The following is an 18,963-nucleotide window of genomic DNA, read 5'->3' as shown; positions in this document are numbered from 1 at the left end:
GGAATTTCGCCATTTTCGTCCCTAAACTTTTACACTAAAATCAATTTCGTCCTTTATGATTTTTTTTAGCCAATTTAGTCCTTTGACTATTTTGAAGTCTCCAATGTAGGACTTTTGCGGCGGCAACACCACATTTTACATATTCTGTACAACCGACGAGGGGTATATTTGTCATTTAAATTAAATTCTTTAATTTAAATGGACTACTTCTTCTCCATGGAAATCTCATCCCATTCACCAGAAATTCACACAAACTCTCTCTCACACACACTCAATCATGAAACAAAATTCACAAGAAAAAAACAAAAAATCAAAAGCTGAGTAATATCGTACATCTACTTATTAGTGCCACTGACAATTGGGTTTGCAGGGGGAAGGGCACTGAAGAACCAGAGTGTTAGCGGCCAAGTTTTTAGAAACAAGACAAACTCATGGAGATCGGATTTCCACGCATTTTCTCTTTCCGCCCCCCGTTTTTGGTGGGTAGGGGGGGTGCGCTTCTCGCTTCTGCTTGAGCGGCTAATCTGGGATTTAAGTTTTATTGTGTTTGTTTTCTCTTTAACTTCATATTAATGTTGCATTGAAATAATGGGGCGGTTTGGGAAATGATGAGACTGTTAAACCATTTTTGTTCAGAGGCTCTATTAGATTATCTGGGTTGTGCTGAACAATCTTTTGCACATCAGTCTGATTCTGAACACCTTTAATATTTTGACTACTATTAAGGGAAAACAAATCAATTACTTTAACTTCCATTTGTTTTTTTTTTAAATAGGGGTTTTATCTTATTTTTTTCTCTTTCTCCAATTTCAGCAGAAAATTTGCCATCTGGGCGTGCATGTTTTAGTAGTTACCCGTTTTGTTTCTTTTAGTTTCCCAGTTTTTTTGATAGTACCTTTTGCCAGTTCACTACACGTGAAAATGATTGGGTTGGAGTAGATTCTGTAATTGGTAGTCATACAGGGGTGAGAAGTATTCAGCCTCATTTTGATGTTAACTATCAATTTGACGTAAAGCAGAAAGTCTTCAATTTTCTCAGCGTGGACTGAAGAATATATAATATGTGTGTGTGAAGTGAGAGTTTGTGCGAATTTCGTGAATGGGATGAGATTCCCATTGGAGAAGAAGAACTATAGTCAAAGGTGCATTTAAATTAAAGAATTTAATTTAAAATGACAGTTATACCCATCATCGATTGTACAGAATATGTAAAATATGGTGTCGCCGCTGCAAAAGTCCTACATTGGAGACTTCAAAATAGTCGAAGGACTAAATTGGCTAAAAAATATCATAAAGGACGAAATTGGTTTTAGTGTAAAAATTTAGGGACGAAAATGGCGAAATTCCCAAAGGGAAAAATAGACTTGACAAAAATTGTAAATAAGCACAAAATAAACGTTAGCAAAACAGATCCAACACCAAAAGCCCCAACGTCATCACAACCAAAAATCCACCTCACTCGCTGTCTCACACACACACACACACTAAACTTACCTCTCATCCTTCCTTTGACTCTCTTCTTCTTCTTCCCCGGCAGCCCGGGGCCCCCTGAATACCCCCTTAAATAAATCCCCTAATAAATTCTTTAATTCAAAAAGAACGAAAAAAAAGAGCAAAAATCCTCCGATCACCGAGAATTCGATTGAATTATGGCGACGGAGATGGCTCAGATGGATCCAGAAGGAATCGACGGAGTTCGGATGACGTGGAACGTCTGGCCACGGACCAAAGTCGAATTGAGCAAGTGCGTGATCCCACTCGCCGCCTCGATCTCTCCGATCCGATCTCATCCCGACGTCCTCACCCTCCCATACCCGCCGCTCAAGTGTAAAACCTGCACCGCCGTCCTCAACCCATTTTGCCGCGTCGATTTCCAAGGTCTAGTTTGGATCTGCCCGTTTTGTTTCTCGCGGAATCATTTTCCCCAGCATTACAACGCAATTTCGGAGACGAATATGCCCGCCGAGCTCTACCCCCAATTCACCACCATTCAGTATACCCTCCCCACCCTGCAGCCGATTCATCACCATCAAAACCCTAATCAAAACCCTAACTTTTTCGAGCCGAATTCGGCTGTTTATTTGTTCGTTTTGGATACTTGTGTCCTCGAGGAGGAATTGGAGTTTGCGAAATCGGCATTGAAAAGGGCTATTGGGATGTTGCCTGATAATGCTTTGGTTGGGTTTATATCGTTTGGGACGCAGGTGCAGGTTCACGAGCTGGGGTTTTCGGAATTGTCAAAGGTGTATGTTTTTAGAGGGTCTAAGGATTTGACGAAAGATCAGGTTTTGGAGCAGTTGGGACTTGGTGTTATTGGGGCAGCACGACGCCCAATGCCTGGAATTCAGAGAGTTGGAGGTAGCCCTGTAGGAATGCCGAATCCCGGTTTTTCTAGATTCCTGTTGCCTGCTTCTGAGTGCGAATATACGCTCAATTCGGTGCGTGTTTTTATGGAATTTGTTGGTTATTGTAGGGAATTAGTTTACTTGGGATGAATCTGCGTCATGATTTCTGCCTTTTTTTTTGTAGCTATTGGATGAGTTGGGGACGGATCGATGGCTGGTGCCACCTGGGAGCAGGTCGTTACGGTGTACAGGAGTTGCATTGAGTGTTGCAGCTGGTTTGCTTGGAGTTTGCGCAGCTGGTCAAAGCGCAAGAATTGTTGCTTTAGTTGGTGGACCATGTACTGAAGGGCCAGGAGTGGTAAAGCTTCTTCTGGTCTTTCTAATTTCTATTATTACTGGTTAGAATTTGATTTTCTTTTTTTCATTTATGCATATGGTGTGCTGTTGATTGACAAGTTCAATCGGAATTCATTTGAACATCCTTGCTGTCATGGTAAAAAAGGAAGAAGTTTTAGTGATGACAATGTAGAAAGTGTAGATTTGTATCTATTTTCATTATTATCTGGTAATGACGTCATGAAGTTGGATTTTAGGGAGTCTTTTGAGTCTGCATGGTTATGTAATTGGCATTTCCTGAATCACTTTGGGGGAAGGGAAAAGAAAAAGAAAAGCTTATCTCACTTCCCATTTGGAATCAATGGCAGTTGCACACCTATCTACTGGTCATGGATAGCAATACTACACAAGCTGATTAAGATCATGTGCAAGAAAAACCCTCTGGTATTGCTGTGCACAAATGTTGTAACTGTGTTTTACATTGTAAATGGTTTTAACTGTAGCTTCATTGATGGAAAATGTAATTTTTTTTTTCAAGATGAATGAAAAGATCAAATTTGTTTAAGTATTGGGGTTCTGATTGGTTTAACAACTTTGGGGTGTCTGAGCAACAGCTGCTGTTATTTGAAATTGAGCTTCTTGATTATTTGTAATACTACTTGTTTTTCTTTGGTTCTCTTTCTTATGTTGTTCATGGTATGGTGGTCCTAGAGCAGTACAGAAAAGCATTTTTTAGACTTATGTCCCAGGGGTAAGGACTGAAAGTATGAACTATTCAATGTCTGAACAAATCGGTTCTAATTGTTTGGGTTCAATAAATTGAGTCTTGACTGTTGATTACTATAAATAGCTGACATATGCCTCTTTTTTCAGATTGTTTCCAAGGATCTATCAGATCCAGTTCGTTCACATAAGGATTTAGACAAGGATGCTGCACCATTTTTCAAAAAAGCTGTTCATTTCTATGAAGAGCTAGCTAAGCAGCTTGTCAGTGAGGGTCATGTCTTGGATGTTTTTGCATCTGCTCTTGATCAGGTTTGCATGTCGCGACTCAGCACTTATTATTCATCTTAGATAATTAACTTTATACTTCTGTGAGGCTGTAACACCATTTCTTATAGCCTGTATTTCAAAAGATGGGTTTTACTTAGATTCACATGCTATAGATGCATACTGCTGGAGCTCATCAGTGGAAATTGCTTTTGCTCATCTACCATTTTTTTTGTTTCATTTTGTCTTTACTGCTTTCTCAATAAGTCTTACATGAGAGATATGAAACTCTTAATCAAAGCAGGTGGTGTTTATTTTCATTGTTGTCTTTTACAACACTTTGCCACGTTATACTTGGTTACAAAAGGAATGTGGGCTGTCATGATTGTTGGACACCAGTAATCTTAGTGCACTCACTCTAAGCCATTGAACCAAAAGAATATTCACTGATTACATGTCAGTCTTTTTTTTTTTAACTGAATGAAGTGTGGTGGTGGAGCTAGAAAGGTATAAGTAGCTGGATGGGAGGATTTTCCAGACACCTGTAGCATAGGATGCATAATTTAAGTAGTGAGGAAGAAGAAAGCCAAACATATGTTAGTCCTTAAATTGATTGTCCATTAGGGAAGAAGATAGAAACTATGTAAAATCAATTTCTAAAATTCTACAACTTCAAAGATTTCCTACTGTCAATTTGGAGTTAAATGACTTCTGCTGATTTATCTGGTGTGTTTCCTATATGGTTGGATATCCACACTTTCAGTATGTGTGTATATTCTGTTCCATTAGGTCACCATTGATTCTCTGCTGATTGGTTTAGCTATTTCTTTTCTTTTTTTTGTGTATATGCTCAATCTAATTGATTTTATCCATGGAGTTTTTTCCTCTATTTTTTTTACCTTATTTGCTTTTGCTAATAGAAGGATGTTTTTAGGTTGGGGTTGCTGAGATGAAGGTTGCCATTGAAAAAACTGGTGGACTTGTTGTTTTAGCTGAAAGTTTTGGTCATTCAGTATTTAAAGACTCTTTCAAACGACTTTTTGAAGGTGGAGAACAGTCTCTTGGTCTTTCCTATAAGTGAGTTTCTTAATTTTACGATTTCAAGCTGCACCTCTTTCATTTGCTAAATTGCTGCTGCATTTGGTAACTTTTGAGGTCCTTAAATTTTTTTATGTTTCATTATCATATTGTAGGCTAGATTGTGTTGGTGTAAATGAGAGAACTTAAAGATGCATTTTAATTGTGGAAACATCAAATTAGGTTAAGTATAAGAACTCGATTAAATTTTGCATTAACGACTTTGGCATGTTATTTTTGGACGTGCTACAAATTAGGAGAGTTCATGTGTAGTTTAAGCATCTTTAAGTACATAAATTAACATTTTAGACCAAATGCTGTTTGGTTTAAAAATTCCATGCCTCAGTGAATTTATGCAAGATACTGTTTTATTATGTGGAGTGAAGAGAATTTTGCAATTGAAGTTTGCTTGTGGGAAGCAACCGGAAAATATGGTCAAAGGGAGCAAATTAAATGACCGAATTTTTGCCCCTCTATGAATTGCCTAACATTTACATTGACTAATCGCAAAAGGTTGATGATCTTTTTGTTTGTGAAACTTGCTCTCAATATCTTTATAGATATGCTTGTATTTGCCAATTTGACATGCTGGTCTTCCAAAAGTGTTGGAACTTCAGCTGACCTTGTAGATGCTATTAATTTGAACTTAAGAGTTTTGCCTATTTGGTCCGTCTTTTTATTCTATAGCTTGTTGTCAGGGCTATACTGTTTTGTAATATTTTCTTTGTGCTATATTCTGTCATTTATGCTTTACATGTTATTTCTCTGAATAATTTAAGTCATGCAACTCCTTTTCAGTGGCACACTCGAGATAAACTGTTCAAAGGACATCAAAATCCAAGGTGTCATTGGACCTTGCACATCTTTGGAGAAGGTTTGTTCATTCTTGAAGCACTACTTCCTTTAACTGAATAGAGTGCTCTATTTTGTTTAAGAATAGTGTAACTATGTGTAATTTTGATTCTGAAAGTTTTTTTTTTTCCATGAATGGAAATCTTGCAGAAAGGGCCTTCTGTTGCCAGTACGGTTGTTGGAGAAGGGAACACTACATCTTGGAAGTTGTGTGGCCTTGATAGGAATACTTGCTTGACTGTTTTCTTTGATATATCGTCAAGTGAAAAATCAGATCCATCAGGATCAAATCCTCAATTATTCCTACAGTTCCTTACAAGGTATTGGGTCCTTTTCATGCATGTTATTTTTTTCTTAGAAGTTGGCCTCCTTTTGTTTATCTTGTGGGCCCTCATTTTGTTTGCTTGACAATAAGCTTCTTTTTTGTGCATGTACTTTTACATCCGCGATGTCACTTTTGTCTGGGTGCAAATTCTGCTATTAATAAACGTCCATGCAGCTACCGGAGCCCTGAAGGCCAATCGCTGTTGAGAGTTACAACTGTTACCAAAAGATGGGCGGATAGTGCTCTTGGCACAGAGGTAAGGACATGGTGGTGTATAATGCTGGTTGTTTCACTTGCTCTTTTTTGACGTGCATTTTTTTCCAGTCTCTGTAACCCTAATTTCTATTTTAAATAACATTTTCTTGTTTTGGGTGGACAACTTTGGTCTAGTGGGGTTTGTTGTTCTATCAGGCAAATTTGAGTTCTGCAGTCAGTTCAATGTTAAATCTAATCATTTTTGACATGCAGGAGTTGGTCCAAGGGTTTGACCAAGAAACTGCTGCTGTCATAGTGGCCAGATTTGCATCTTATAAAATGGAGAATGAGGTAGTCTTTCTTTCTTAAAAACTGTTAATGATCTTCATGTGCATATTCAACAAGCTCATTTCGTTAAATATAATTTTTTGATCCATGGTGGTTGTTAAAAGACACATCAAAAAAGAGGAGAGAGAAACAGATGCTGACACTGTTGCTTTACTTTTTTTTTGGCCTTATTTTGAAAACTTTTGGTATATGTAGAATTTATTCAAGGTTTCTGCTATCACATCTGTGAATTACTTATGATTCTGGAATTGGTTTACTTGAAACTTCGTATAATGTAATTGGTTTTCAAGAATATTCTGTTCACTCTCTCATGCAAGTTCTATTTTATGTAATAGAATGTGAATTAGGCTAACAAGCTTGATTGTGTAGAATTTTGTGTAGTGGTACACTAAAACTTTGCAAAGAAATTTTAAATTGCGTACCAGATTCATATTGGGCAATAAAATATTTTAATTAAAAAGTAAATGTGTAAATGATTCTTGTACTTACATGCTGACTGTAACTTTATATTGTTGTTGATGGACATAAATCTCAGGATGGTTTTGATGCCACACGGTGGTTGGATCGGAATCTGATTCGTCTTTGTGCCAAATTCGGTGACTACCGGAAGGATGACCCGTCCTCATTTACATTAAATCCCTCTTTTTCATTGTTTCCTCAATTCATGTTTAATCTGCGGCGTTCACAATTTGTGCAGGTATAGGCAGGGGCTTTAGAATGTCGCTTAGAATTATAGCTTGTCAATTTTCATCCTATTGGCTTGAACCCTCTCTTTTCTATGTAGGTATTTAATAACAGTCCAGATGAGACAGCATGCTTCCGCATGTTGCTCAATCGGGAGAGCATAAGCAACTCCGTTGTTATGATTCAACCATCACTGATGGCATATTCTTTCCATTCATTGCCCACACCTGCTTTGTTGGATGTGGCATCAATTGCGGCTGATCGTATTCTGTTGTTAGATACATACTTCAGTGTTGTAATTTTCCATGGGATGACGATAGCTCAGTGGAGAAACATGGGCTACCAGAATCAACCAGAACACCAGGTTTGTGCGCGTTTTGTTCTTTGCTTCTTCCACTGGTCAGAATTTCTATTTTGAATATGTTTTTCTGGTTTTGCTTCTCCTGGTAAGTACTCAGCTTATCAGCTTGCTTCTATATGGGTTCACATGAGCTTATGTATTGATAGATATCTATTTTCTTATGATAATTCTTTGGTATTTTTGCTATCACTTCGTGCTATTTTCCCATTTATGAGTATCTAATTTGATATGGAAATGAGATTGTGCTGAGATAACAAGATCAACTGTGTACCCTGGTACGGGGGCCTTTTCTTTCTTTCTTTCTTTCTTTGTGACTATTTTCTTCATCATCTATGTAGGTATTTGCACAATTCTTGCAAGCTCCTCAAGAAGATGCCCAGACAATTATTCGTGATCGGTTCCCCACACCCAGATTGGTGGTTTGCGATCAGCATGGGTCACAGGTTATTTTTGTTTGATCCTAGTTTTGCCTGTAATTGTCTTGCCATGATATCGATACATGTTCTCTTCTAGATTTTATATTAGTCTGCATCCTTGCTTTTTACTTCATTCTGAAAAGCAGGGAACTCTGCTTGGTGAAACATTCAAAAAATACATACTGGCTCATGGAAATTTAGGCTGCTTTTTTGTTATGGTGTTTGGGTACTTGTTTCTGACTTTCGAAATCATAGGGTGATATTTTGTACTTCTTTGTCCCCTTATGATGAATTAATACCTGTTCTGTCATGGAAAACTCTGTAGAAGTGTGTATGATATCTGCTTTTTTAAGGTTCTAAGACCGGTCAATGAGAAAATGCAGTTCATTTACATCTTGTTGGGTCATTCCTTTAGATAGAGACAGGTTTGATGTTTTCAGTCATAGGGGAATACAAAGAAAAAGTTTTCTTTGACAGAAGATTAGGTTATTAGCACAGTACTGATAAGAGAATAGAGCAAGAAAAGGGGGTGGAAGAGAATATACAGAAAGGATCATTCCGATGATGCAATGCTAATAAGCCATCAGTTGGGATTTGGGTACACATGCCTTTGGGGCACTTCAGAGTTCTCTTATGATGTCCTTAGGAGCCTAGCCAAGGATGTCTTGGTTGTGATGATGCAATCTCAACCTCTTTTATGAAACAAATGTAACAGGAGTCCACGAAAATTAATGCTGTCGAGTACTTTTGCTACTGTGACAGGTTGTCTTGATTGTTGTCATCATTGAAAGTCATCTGTACCTTCTACTCTTTGCTATTTGACATAAACTTTTATTCTGTAAACTTGTGTATACACGAGGAATACACAACAATGGGTTGGTCTGTTTAAACATTCTGCAAGGTACTTTGTAATTGTGTTTTAACATGAGCTACACCACATATGCAAGACATTGCGATTTATTCAACTAATTTAATGAAGGTGCTGGTCAGTTTCAGGGGTGATTGGATTGGGGGTGAGGTTCTGGGGAGATATTTGGGTATAAATTTGTTTTTTTTTTTCTGTTTATCTTTATCCATCAATTTGTTCATTTTTATTTTTGTGCTGTCATCATTTTTTTTTTCTTAATATCCCTCTTGCTTTATGCCTCAGTATTAAAGTGATATCCCTTATTTTATGCCTCAGCTTTATCCCTCAGTTTCTCCCCTTTAGATAGAAAGAAGAGTGAAATTAATAGTATGATCAATACGGTTCACGATGAAAACTAGACTAGCTCTGCAGCTGGTCTTATTGCTAATTTGTTGTATATTTTCCCCCTTCAAGCAAACTTGAGTTTGCTGCTAATACGAGTTTTTGTCAATGTTAAATCAGGCAAGATTCCTACTGGCAAAGTTGAACCCGTCAGCTACGTACAATAATGCGCATGAGATGGCAGCTGGAACAGACATAATCTTCACCGATGATGTGAGTCTTCAAGTGTTTTTTGAGCATCTTCAGCGGCTGGCAGTGCAATCTTCTTGAGAGAAATGATTGGACCCTTGAGATTAGTATGTAATGATTCTTGATTTTGTAAGAATTCCAGAATGAGATGAGATGTTACTCTCCCTTGGTATCCTTGTGCTTCAATTTGTGTTCATTCCTTTCTTTCCAGTCATTCATGAAATGAGAGGTCGGACTTAAATTAAATTGTTCAAATTTGAACAATAAGGAGCCATCATTCTTTGGCGTGTCGGGCGGCATTGGCTTCTTTGAAAGTAAGGGGCCCAAAAGCTTTATGTTGAAGATGTTTTGGAAGGGCGAGTGAGCATACAGGATAATAGAGGCATCTGTGTTCTCATGGAGTGCTGCTTAGGAAGATCGCAGCTACATTTTGCCTTTTGTGGTTGTAATTTATCATCCAGGTTTAGATTTTGTGTTGTATTGAACTTCTGTACTTTTAATTGCTCCAGCGCTCTAGGTTGAAAATCCTGGAACATTTTGATTATTTTGACAGTTCTATAGCATTTGGAATGTAGCATATACACATGCACTTTGGAAGGTTCTGCAGGCTGTGTCAGTCAATTCACCTTTGCTATGAGTTCTTTTGCTGCTTTTCTACCAATGAACTTTTTTACCAAAGTTGTTATTTATGTTTTCATTTTGTATTGAAGATTGATCTTATTTAGATTTCACCATGTAACTATTCTCTGGAAGCTTAAATCTGCGTCTTTTGCCTTCAAATGCCGATTCACTCGGCCTAGGAAGCATTAGTATTATTTTTGTTTTTGGGAGTGGGGGGTGGAAATGTAACCTGCTTTGTATTGAACTAAGTCTAGAATTAATGGCAACTTCCCTATCCCCAGTCCATGGAGAACCCTAGTTCTCCCTTGACATCAGGGAGCAAATTTTTAGTGGCAAAATTTTTCCCTCCAGTTCCCACTTTACATCATGGAGTTTAGTGGCAAAATTTTGCCGAACAACGGCTAATATTTTGTTCTCTTGCCTATGAATCTAAATGAGAGAGCTGCTTCAAAAGCTATACTTAGGTCTCCAAGTGTCTTGTGATACGCTAGATAGAAAAGATTCATCATTGTTCAATTCTGGTAACTATTTCATTGCAATCAGAGGAGATACAAATAGATGCACGAATTTACTCTCCATGGCAAAAGGCAAGGTCAGACGTGATTCCTATTGCTTTTATGATCCTTGCACAAAAATTCACAGGGATTCCCAAGTAGCCATTCCATGAGAATTTTTTTTCGTTGTCTTTAACTATCACACCTAGTCCAGCTTTGTTCCTGGGCTCTTATCAGGTGCACCATCAGTGAAGATGTTAATTGCTTGCTATATGGCACTGTTTCTTGGATTTTTAACAGTCTTATTTCTTCCCAGTTCTTCTGTTTCCTCTTTCTCTCTACACTCTGAATTAAAGCAATTCTGATTCCTGGCTTTCCAGATTTACCATTATAAGTTTGATGTCAAGTCAGTATGTTCCCTCCCTTCTTGCCTTTCCACTGCCTCTTGTAGTTGACTCCACCAATTCCAAAAGTTCCATCTGCAGAAGAACAAGATGATATATGGCTTCTATATATCTCCTCCACACTTTTTCTACACATAGGACTTAGCTATTCTTTTATGATGAATTGTAGTCATAATCAAGTCTTACTCTCGATAGTTCTTGTCTTAATGAGAATATTAATATTGTTTAATGCACCTCATTGAGGTGACTGATAAATGTAGAACAAATTACCTGAAGTTGAAATTGATTACGGTTTAGTTGTTGATAGAAAGTGAATTGTCTACGCATAGACTATTTAGTGGCGGTCATAGACAAGTTTTGTCATTTTTTTGCATTGGTTTCTTTTGGTTCAAATTAAGTACTATGATGCTGTTGTTTTCAGTCTAGTTCACCTACTATATCTATAGCACTTATTTTTTTCTTTTTGGGAGGATTGTGAATCTTACATTGTTGATTAGAATTATCTTAGTTTGTTGTTTTCCATTTTACCTATTGGTTTTCTTTTTTTCTTTTTTTTTTCCATCCAGTAACTTTTATACATATAACTCTTAATCAAATCTTTCTTTTTCGGTATTTTATGATACTAGGAAAACCACGCCGTGCAAGGCACAGCTTGGGCCGATGTAAAATATTGTTTAAAATATATATAATTACATTTTTATTTAGAAAAATAGCAGCAATATAAGAATTAAATATATGGCAAACAAATATAGATTCAACGTGATAGTGTTTCTGTTTAGCATTGCTAATTCGAAAACATTAATCCAAAAATAAGACAGTCCTAAGTTAAAAATTAACTAAAAAAAGAAAGCATGAAAAAATTTTTTGTAAAATTAATTCTAACAAATACATACACCTTCACATGTCCTTACTTGAAAATATAATAATAGCATGACAAACTGTGTCAATATCGTTAGAAAAAAATAACTTATTCAACTCGCAACTCAGAGTCTAAAAGCATCATTTAACATATAATGTTCCAGTGAAAAGTATAAATGGGAATACATTGGCAAAATTTTAGAAAGAAAATTAACAATATAAGCTATGTTAGTAAATTCGCCTCATTTAGAAAAAGAACATTGAAAGAGAAAGGTGTAAAGCGTGGGAGCGGATAAAGAGGTAAAGGATGGGAAGGGATGAAGCTGCGGTACATTAGGATTTGTGTAGAGTTTTGTCTTGATAAAAAAGGAAGGAGAAAATGAGGGGAAAAATAATGAAAAAAAGAAAAGAGATTAAATCACGAAATATGCCACTTGTCAAAAAGAAGAAGAGCCATGTGGCAACCTTTGGGGCTGCTACTTATACTCCCCTTCTCTTTTTATTATACTTGAGGGATGACAAATGAAATCTAATTTGTTTGAATTTTATTTTATTTTTGTACACTCTTATTCTCTTTATCATTTTTAGTTGAATGTTAACTTTTTAAATTCTCAATTATCCAACTGCCTTATAATGACATTTGAAATATTCCAGTACAATTTACGAATGACACTAATTGTTTGGATGCCAAATTATTTTAGAATTCTTTTTGTTATATTGTAAATACATTTTTTAATTGCATGTTTATATTTTTAATTCTATTTTTACTTCATATTCGTCACGTAATAAAACAGTGCTACAATATCACACGTTTATCTTTTGGATCCATAATTTTCATTTCAAAACTTCACATTTTGATTCAACTCATAATTTACCCTTTTTCTGCAAAAAAAAAAAACTCTTACCATTTTCAACTTTCATTCTCCCGAGTCCCAACTATAAAATCCCGTTCACTCCCCTCCGCGCCAAAAGTTCTCACTGCTCAAATTCAAAAAAGAAACCAAAAATGTTCTTCACCATCGCGCACCACCACTCCCCACCATCGCCGCCACCGTACGAAGCATGCTCGCAAGGCCACAGCACGGCCTTAAACCTCCCAACTTCGGAAGGCGGAAGGATCTGCCTAGTCTGCCTCTCGAATCTCATCTCGAATCCCAAATCCCCAACAGTTCACGTCTCCTACGCCCTCTCTCAACTCTCCCAAGCCCTGGCTCAACCTCAATTTCTCCACTCCTTCGTCACTTTCCACTCTCATTTCCTAATTTCTCCTCTCATTCAGTCCCTTTCCGCCTTCAACGATGCTGCCATCGCCGCACAAATCGTGGATTTGGTTTTGCTAATATGTGACGCTGCTAAGGATGGTCAAGTGTACGGAGAGTTCGTCGCAAAAGTTACTGATCGTCTCTCGTCTTACTCCCTAGCTTGGAGTTGCCAACAGCTCCAAATTGTAACTCCCTTTTTTTTTTTCATTTTTTACTAAAGTATTCCTTTTTTTATTTATGGTTGAGTTTTCTTAATAATGAAAATTTTGGAATTTTTATTTCAAAATTACATTTCATTTTCATTTCTAGTGTTGTTTTATCGTTATTCTGTTATTGCTTGGATCAGGCTTCATAATTAGTAGTACAAAATTATGTTATATTCTATTTGATTGTCTGAATTTTCCTCTTTTGTGTGTGTGGATAAATATAATGCTTGTGCTCCATGATGTCCATTTTCTCTTTTTTGTTCTCATTTCTGGTTTTGGAGGATTTTCACATCTACTAACTATTTTTTTCTCACAAAGTAGACAATTTCAGTGCCTGTAATCTTTCCTTCCTTTATCAGATGTAATTTTCCCAAATGTTTATCAAGTGATGTATAGATGAATTAGTTTGTAAATTTGAAGACTCCAGAGCAATTTTTATGGGAGTGAAGTTTATCTGTTTCATTTTTTAAACATTTTTTCTTGGAAAATTTAAGTTCCTAATCTTGTTGATTGCAGCTTCATTGCTTGGGCGTTCTCTTGGAGTGTCAGAAAAGTAATCCTCATGTATATGTCAAAGACAAAGGTGCCCTTGTTTTCAACCTTATCGCAGGTCTTCAGTTGCCTAGGTGATTACATAAAAGATGAAATATCTTTATGTGCCTCAACTTTTGTGGTTTTCTTTCTAATTTTTCCTCCTTTTACTACAGTGAAGAAATCCAAGGAGAGATTCTGTTTGTTTTGTACAAAATAGCTTTCCTGGTCAATGCCAATGAAGATAATGATTTTTCTGAAGTATTAGATGCGAATTGTGCTAAGCTTTTGGTCTTATCACTGGAAGCCCTCATGAAGACTCAAAGTGATGATGTTCGGTTGAACTGTATAGGTTGGTCTATTGTTTGAAATGAGGCTATAACTGACTTTAGCTTGCTCTTCTCTCTTTTTCTCCGTAATTTCCATGCTTCCTACTGTAACCTTAGTGTGGAGTTGGCATGCATTGACCTGAGTCAAATTCATTATACAGATAGCAGCTGCCTTTAGGAGGCAGATATTCCTTGATGCAGACAGTACTGGATTACCAGGTTGCAGGAAAGATTTTTATAGAGGGTTTATATTGGGTGAATAAAGATTCTAGTTTTAGTCTCTAAATTCAGAATGCTACTGAGAACAATGACATATGCCTATGCAGCCTTACCTTGACCAAAATGGCAAGCACTGTAAAGATCTTCCACCTATGTACTATTTTGATATGCTTTTCTAATTTTTTAAAGGAACTATGTTATAATGATTGTTCCACATGAATAAGATTTACAGTCTGAACCCAGACACCAAGAATATAATTTTGTCAAGTTTGAACTGCATCATGTAATTTTGGAAACAACTTGGGTCAAGCATTAATTGTTGCAGGACATATTGTTGTGGAAGCTATTATAAGTCAGGATGACTTTGGTACACTAGTTCTATCTTTGGGTATCAAGTTGTGAAAACAAATGATCCATATTGGGTGCAAATCACTAAGATCTCAAATTCAAAATATGATTCCAAGTCCTTCGTGCTATGATGCTTAAAACACTAAGCTCTTTAGAATTGGGCTAAACCATATGAATCAATTGCTTGTTTACTGCATCAATACACACAATTAGATCAATAGCGACTCGTATACTACCAGGTGTTTATGCAAACAAAGATTTACTTCTGGATTGATCTGACCTAATTATTTCCTGTTTTGCCTTGTAGCACTTTTGACAGTGTTTGCTCTTAGAGGATGGTTTGAGAATACATGTAGAAATGAAGTAAAGGATTCTTTTGAAGCAGAGAATCTGATGCAAATATCAGAGCAGACCACAGATGGCCGTCCTCTCATTAGCTTGTTTGCTGAGGCTGTCAAAGGTCCCCTGCTTTCCTCAGATTGCCAAGTTCAAGTTGCCACATTGGATTTGATTTTTTTGGTGCTTGCATGTGAAGGTGGCACTGAAGAAGAAATCACAGTAATGGTAGAGGAGAACATTGCAGATTATGTACTTGAAATACTGAGATTATCAGGTTAGCTTCATTAGGAAAACTGTGATACTTTTGCCAATCCAATGTGTTAGTCTGTCGCAGAAGTAGGAATGAAAATTGCAAATTTGATATTGCACATAAGCACTAGGAAAAAGCTGGAGAGCATGATGTACTTAATAGTTCTATGTCTTGAGTCCTGTCCTGTAATCATGTCACTGTTTTGGCATTTAAGTGCAGCTTAGCTTATAATAAAGTCAAGCTAATAATGTGTTGGCATTTCATTTATTTTATCCACCACTAACTGATGTGTATATTTTATCTGCTGAAACTTTTCCTCTACTCTTCTAGGATGCAAGGATCCACTGGTAAACTCTTGCATTCAGGTTCTTGATGTACTATCAACAGCTGAGCAGGCATTTAGACAAAGGCTTGCCATTGGGTTTGCAACCCTGATTCCTGTTCTGCATCATGTAGCCAAAGTTCCTTTTCATCCTGCCCAAACTCAGTTGCTGAAGCTTGTAGGGAACTGTGTGTTAGAGTGTCCAGGAATAGTTTCCAGATCTGATGTTGAAGAACTAAGCACTATTATGACAGGGATGCTTAAGAAAAATACAGGCAGGGAGTCAGGCATTCTTCCAGAGACATTCAATCTGGCCTGCACATTGTTAGTTACTCTAATGAAAAATTCATCTTCCTGTGGGGCTTTAAGTTTAAGTTCACTTCATGATGCATCAAGAGACGCTGTGTTGTCTTGTTTGGGTAACTATGATAAGCACCCTGATCAACTTTTGCACTCCCTTTACCTGTTGAAAGAAACATATGCATATAGCCATGCAGAAAATAGTAGTGAACCAATTAACTTGGATCTGAGGCGCGGAATCATTTACGTATGTCAAAAAGATATACTTCCATGGTTCATGACAACCATCAATGACATAGAAGAGGAAGATATTATCCTGGGGGTGATTGAAACCTTTGAATCCATAATGATTCAGGATACTGACACTGAAATCAAGAAATTGGCTGAGATTATGGTCTCTTCATCCTGGTTTAGTGTCCTATTAGGATGTTTAGGGTCATTTCCTTCTGAAAATTTAAAAATGAAGGTGTATCTGATTTTCAGTTTAATAGCGGATCTGCTCCTAGGTGAAGATGCAGGACAGCCAATACGAGGTGCTGCATTCCACCTACCATCTGACCCTATAGATTTGCTGTTCCTTCTGGGCCAGAAGAGCTCTCACAATATGCATCTATTTTCTTGTCAATCTGCAGTACTTCTAATACTATATGTAAGCTCTCTTTATGATGATAGGTAATTGATTTGCTAACCATTTCTCACACTATTGCTCCATAAATGTTTATTTTGCATTTGTCTCACATGAATTTTGTGTTTTTTTGTTCGTTGCTTATTCCTAGGCTTGCAGATGATAAGATGGCGTTGGCTTCTTTAGAGCAGTATATTTTGCTTAATGGCAGTGATCTCTTGTGTGGAGCTTCTCCTTCACTGACAATTGAGTTACTTGTGAACCTTTATGGGCTATATAGAGGTCTTGCCAAGATGAGTTACCAAGTCCCTTATAGCCCAGAAGCAGAAAGAATCCTGTTCCATCTATTGACTGATGAGGATTGGAATTTACTTTCAATAAAGTTTCATTTTACTTCTCTCAAATGGTTGTTCCAACAAGATAAAATCTTTAAGATACTGTCAGAACAGATGCTGAATTTTTGTAGAAGCAACAGTTCTGGAGGAAGCAGTATTATTGCCTTTGGCAAAAATAAGCTGAACTTAGATGTAAGATCAATTGCAGAGTTGATAATGTCGGGACATAATTTTGGATCAATGCATTTTGTGTGTTTACTTGGAGAGCTCATAGAACAGGATAACCAAGAAGATGACATCATATCAGTAGTTCATACAATTGCAGAAATAATTAAAGTGATGCCAGCTACTTCAGATCTGTTATGCGTGCATGGGATAGCCAGTCCAATGTGTAATTTTTATAGCCACTCAAGATACTCATCTCTTCCGGACTTATTTATCGACATCTCCAATCTAGTTATTTTAATTTTACGGTCAGTGCAATCTGAGTCACTTTCTGATGATGAAACTTGGGTTGCTATTTCCATTAAGGTAAAATCAGTTGAAATTTACTTCTTTGCATTTTCTTCTGGTTGCCTACTATTAATTTGGTCCTTTTCGTACTTTGTAGTTGATGAATTACTTGACAGGTACAAGAAAAACAGATTGTTGGACCCAAGAAAGTATTATGGTGATCAGCATTTTTGCATTGGTATTGCACCACTCTACAAATCAAGTGCTGATTGAAACTTCCAAACTCATACTTCTGAGTACTCCTTTAGCCTCAATAATAAAACAAGCTATTGCTGAAGCTTGTTCAAAAGGACCAGCTCTAGTTGACCATGATGAAGAAACAAAAAATGGAGAAGCTCTTATTTGTTTGCTTTTACTGATATTCTTCTCTTTAAGAAGGTAAATTACTTCTTTTCTATTTTTTAAGATGCATATTGATTCATCTTTATGAAAGTAATTCTGTTCTTTCTTAGTCTATCAGCTGTTCTACCAGGGATAACAGAATTGCATAATCTACTCAAGGATGGCAATGAGAAGCAGCCAATAGCCTACATTAGTTTGCATTGTCGCGATTTCTGCAAGTTGTTGCATTTTGGCTCTCCCGCAATAAAACTCGTTTCTTCATATTGCTTGCTGGAGCTATTAAACAAAATATCAGATCAAGGAAGTAGAGAGCCAGATGGGTTAAACATTAGAAGTGGCTATCTATTGTCCATAATGGCTATTTTAGAAGGCCTGATTTTTTCGAGTGATGTCAGAACCTCTCTTAATTGTTCCCGTTGTCTGTCGATGTTTATTGATTGGAAAGAGCTGGATGGGAAGGAATTAGCTGCAGAAAGTAACATCTGGTGCAGGATGATAGTGGAGGAACTAGTAATGTTTTTGGCAGTTCCACGCATCGGATCAACATCTTTCATGATCCATCACAAGCCTGCAGTTAATGTTGCTATTGCTTTGCTAAAATCAAAAGAAACTCCCCACTGGATGGCTTCCGTGTTAGATGATTCTTCTTTAACTGCAATTGTTCAAAACATTACAAGAAGTAATGTGAGCAGGGAACTTGTTCTTTTGTTTCGGGAGCTTCTAAATTCTGGGTATCTAAAGGCTGAACATATTGCCAGCCTAAATCGGGTCTTCCAGGTGACGTTTGCGAACCTTTATTTCTAGTTTCCTTTTCCTTTCATAAGATATCACTAAATCTCAAGGCATAAATGTTCACAACTGAAAGAAATACCCCAGCAGAAATTAATATATCTGTTTGACATGCCAATATTCTTTTCAGCTCTTTGTGGTCGTCCTTGCAGAAGCATTCTTCCGCGAGCTCCCAGTAGAAACTTATATTCACATTCACCTTGCAGGCTTGCAGGAAACATTTATATGTGGATGAAGTTCAAAATGACACCAGTGAGGTACAAAAGGAGAAAGAAAGCGGACTTTCTGATGGTTCAGGGAAAGTTTGTGAGATCCTCATTAACCTTATGTCATCTCTATCTTCTCATGATGGCCTAGGGAGATCACAATGTACAAATGAGGAACTACTGGCAGAAATAGATTCATTCTCAAAGAGTCTAATGGATGAGGACTGAATCTAAATTGAAGAAATTCAGTCTGCATCTGAAGGGCATCTGCCATGTAACTCGGAAAAGGTACCCAATGCCGTG

General features: G+C 37.1%; 2 protein-coding genes and 1 non-coding gene across 3 annotated transcripts; all 3 read left to right on the top strand.

Moving 5' to 3' along the window:
- The first annotated feature begins 597 nt into the window (after positions 1-597).
- Positions 598-698, top strand: LOC113767229. Its single transcript, XR_003467947.1, has one exon. It is a non-coding gene; the product is annotated as a small nucleolar RNA Z122 (small nucleolar RNA).
- Positions 699-1,456: 758 nt separating this feature from the next.
- Positions 1,457-10,054, top strand: LOC113764765 (protein transport protein SEC23-like). The gene is made up of 13 exons (XM_027308745.1): positions 1,457-2,438; positions 2,530-2,703; positions 3,555-3,716; positions 4,606-4,748; positions 5,547-5,622; positions 5,751-5,920; positions 6,100-6,181; positions 6,394-6,471; positions 7,004-7,165; positions 7,253-7,516; positions 7,852-7,956; positions 9,299-9,474; positions 9,579-10,054. The coding sequence occupies exons 1-12, from the start codon at positions 1,650-1,652 to the stop codon at positions 9,446-9,448; spliced, it is 2,355 nt and encodes a 784-aa protein (XP_027164546.1). The 5' UTR covers positions 1,457-1,649; the 3' UTR covers positions 9,449-9,474; positions 9,579-10,054.
- A 2,696-nt stretch (positions 10,055-12,750) lies between these two features.
- Positions 12,751-18,920, top strand: LOC113767121 (protein PRD1). Its single transcript, XM_027311298.1, has 9 exons — positions 12,751-13,191; positions 13,729-13,838; positions 13,920-14,095; positions 14,947-15,252; positions 15,559-16,522; positions 16,627-17,341; positions 17,421-17,701; positions 17,776-18,442; positions 18,661-18,920. The coding sequence occupies exons 1-9, from the start codon at positions 12,751-12,753 to the stop codon at positions 18,886-18,888; spliced, it is 3,888 nt and encodes a 1,295-aa protein (XP_027167099.1). The 3' UTR covers positions 18,889-18,920.
- Positions 18,921-18,963: the final 43 nt, after the last annotated feature.

This window comes from Coffea eugenioides, chromosome 3, assembly GCF_003713205.1.
Source record: "Coffea eugenioides isolate CCC68of chromosome 3, Ceug_1.0, whole genome shotgun sequence".
Classification (NCBI taxonomy): domain Eukaryota; kingdom Viridiplantae; phylum Streptophyta; class Magnoliopsida; order Gentianales; family Rubiaceae; genus Coffea; species Coffea eugenioides.
This window is presented reverse-complemented; position numbering and strand designations above follow the sequence as displayed.

Excerpts from the sequence above, each read along its gene's own strand:
- LOC113767121 (XM_027311298.1), top strand. The coding sequence starts at position 12,751 with ATGTTCTTCACCATCGCGCACCACCACTCCCCACCATCGCCGCCACCG. Across the intron at positions 15,253-15,558 it reads TGAAATACTGAGATTATCAG|GATGCAAGGATCCACTGGTA; the intron begins GTTAGCTTCATT and ends CTACTCTTCTAG. Across the intron at positions 17,702-17,775 it reads ATATTCTTCTCTTTAAGAAG|TCTATCAGCTGTTCTACCAG; the intron begins GTAAATTACTTC and ends GTTCTTTCTTAG.
- LOC113764765 (XM_027308745.1), top strand. The coding sequence starts at position 1,650 with ATGGCGACGGAGATGGCTCAGATGGATCCAGAAGGAATCGACGGAGTT. Across the intron at positions 5,623-5,750 it reads CTTGCACATCTTTGGAGAAG|AAAGGGCCTTCTGTTGCCAG; the intron begins GTTTGTTCATTC and ends GAAATCTTGCAG. Across the intron at positions 5,921-6,099 it reads TTCCTACAGTTCCTTACAAG|CTACCGGAGCCCTGAAGGCC; the intron begins GTATTGGGTCCT and ends ACGTCCATGCAG.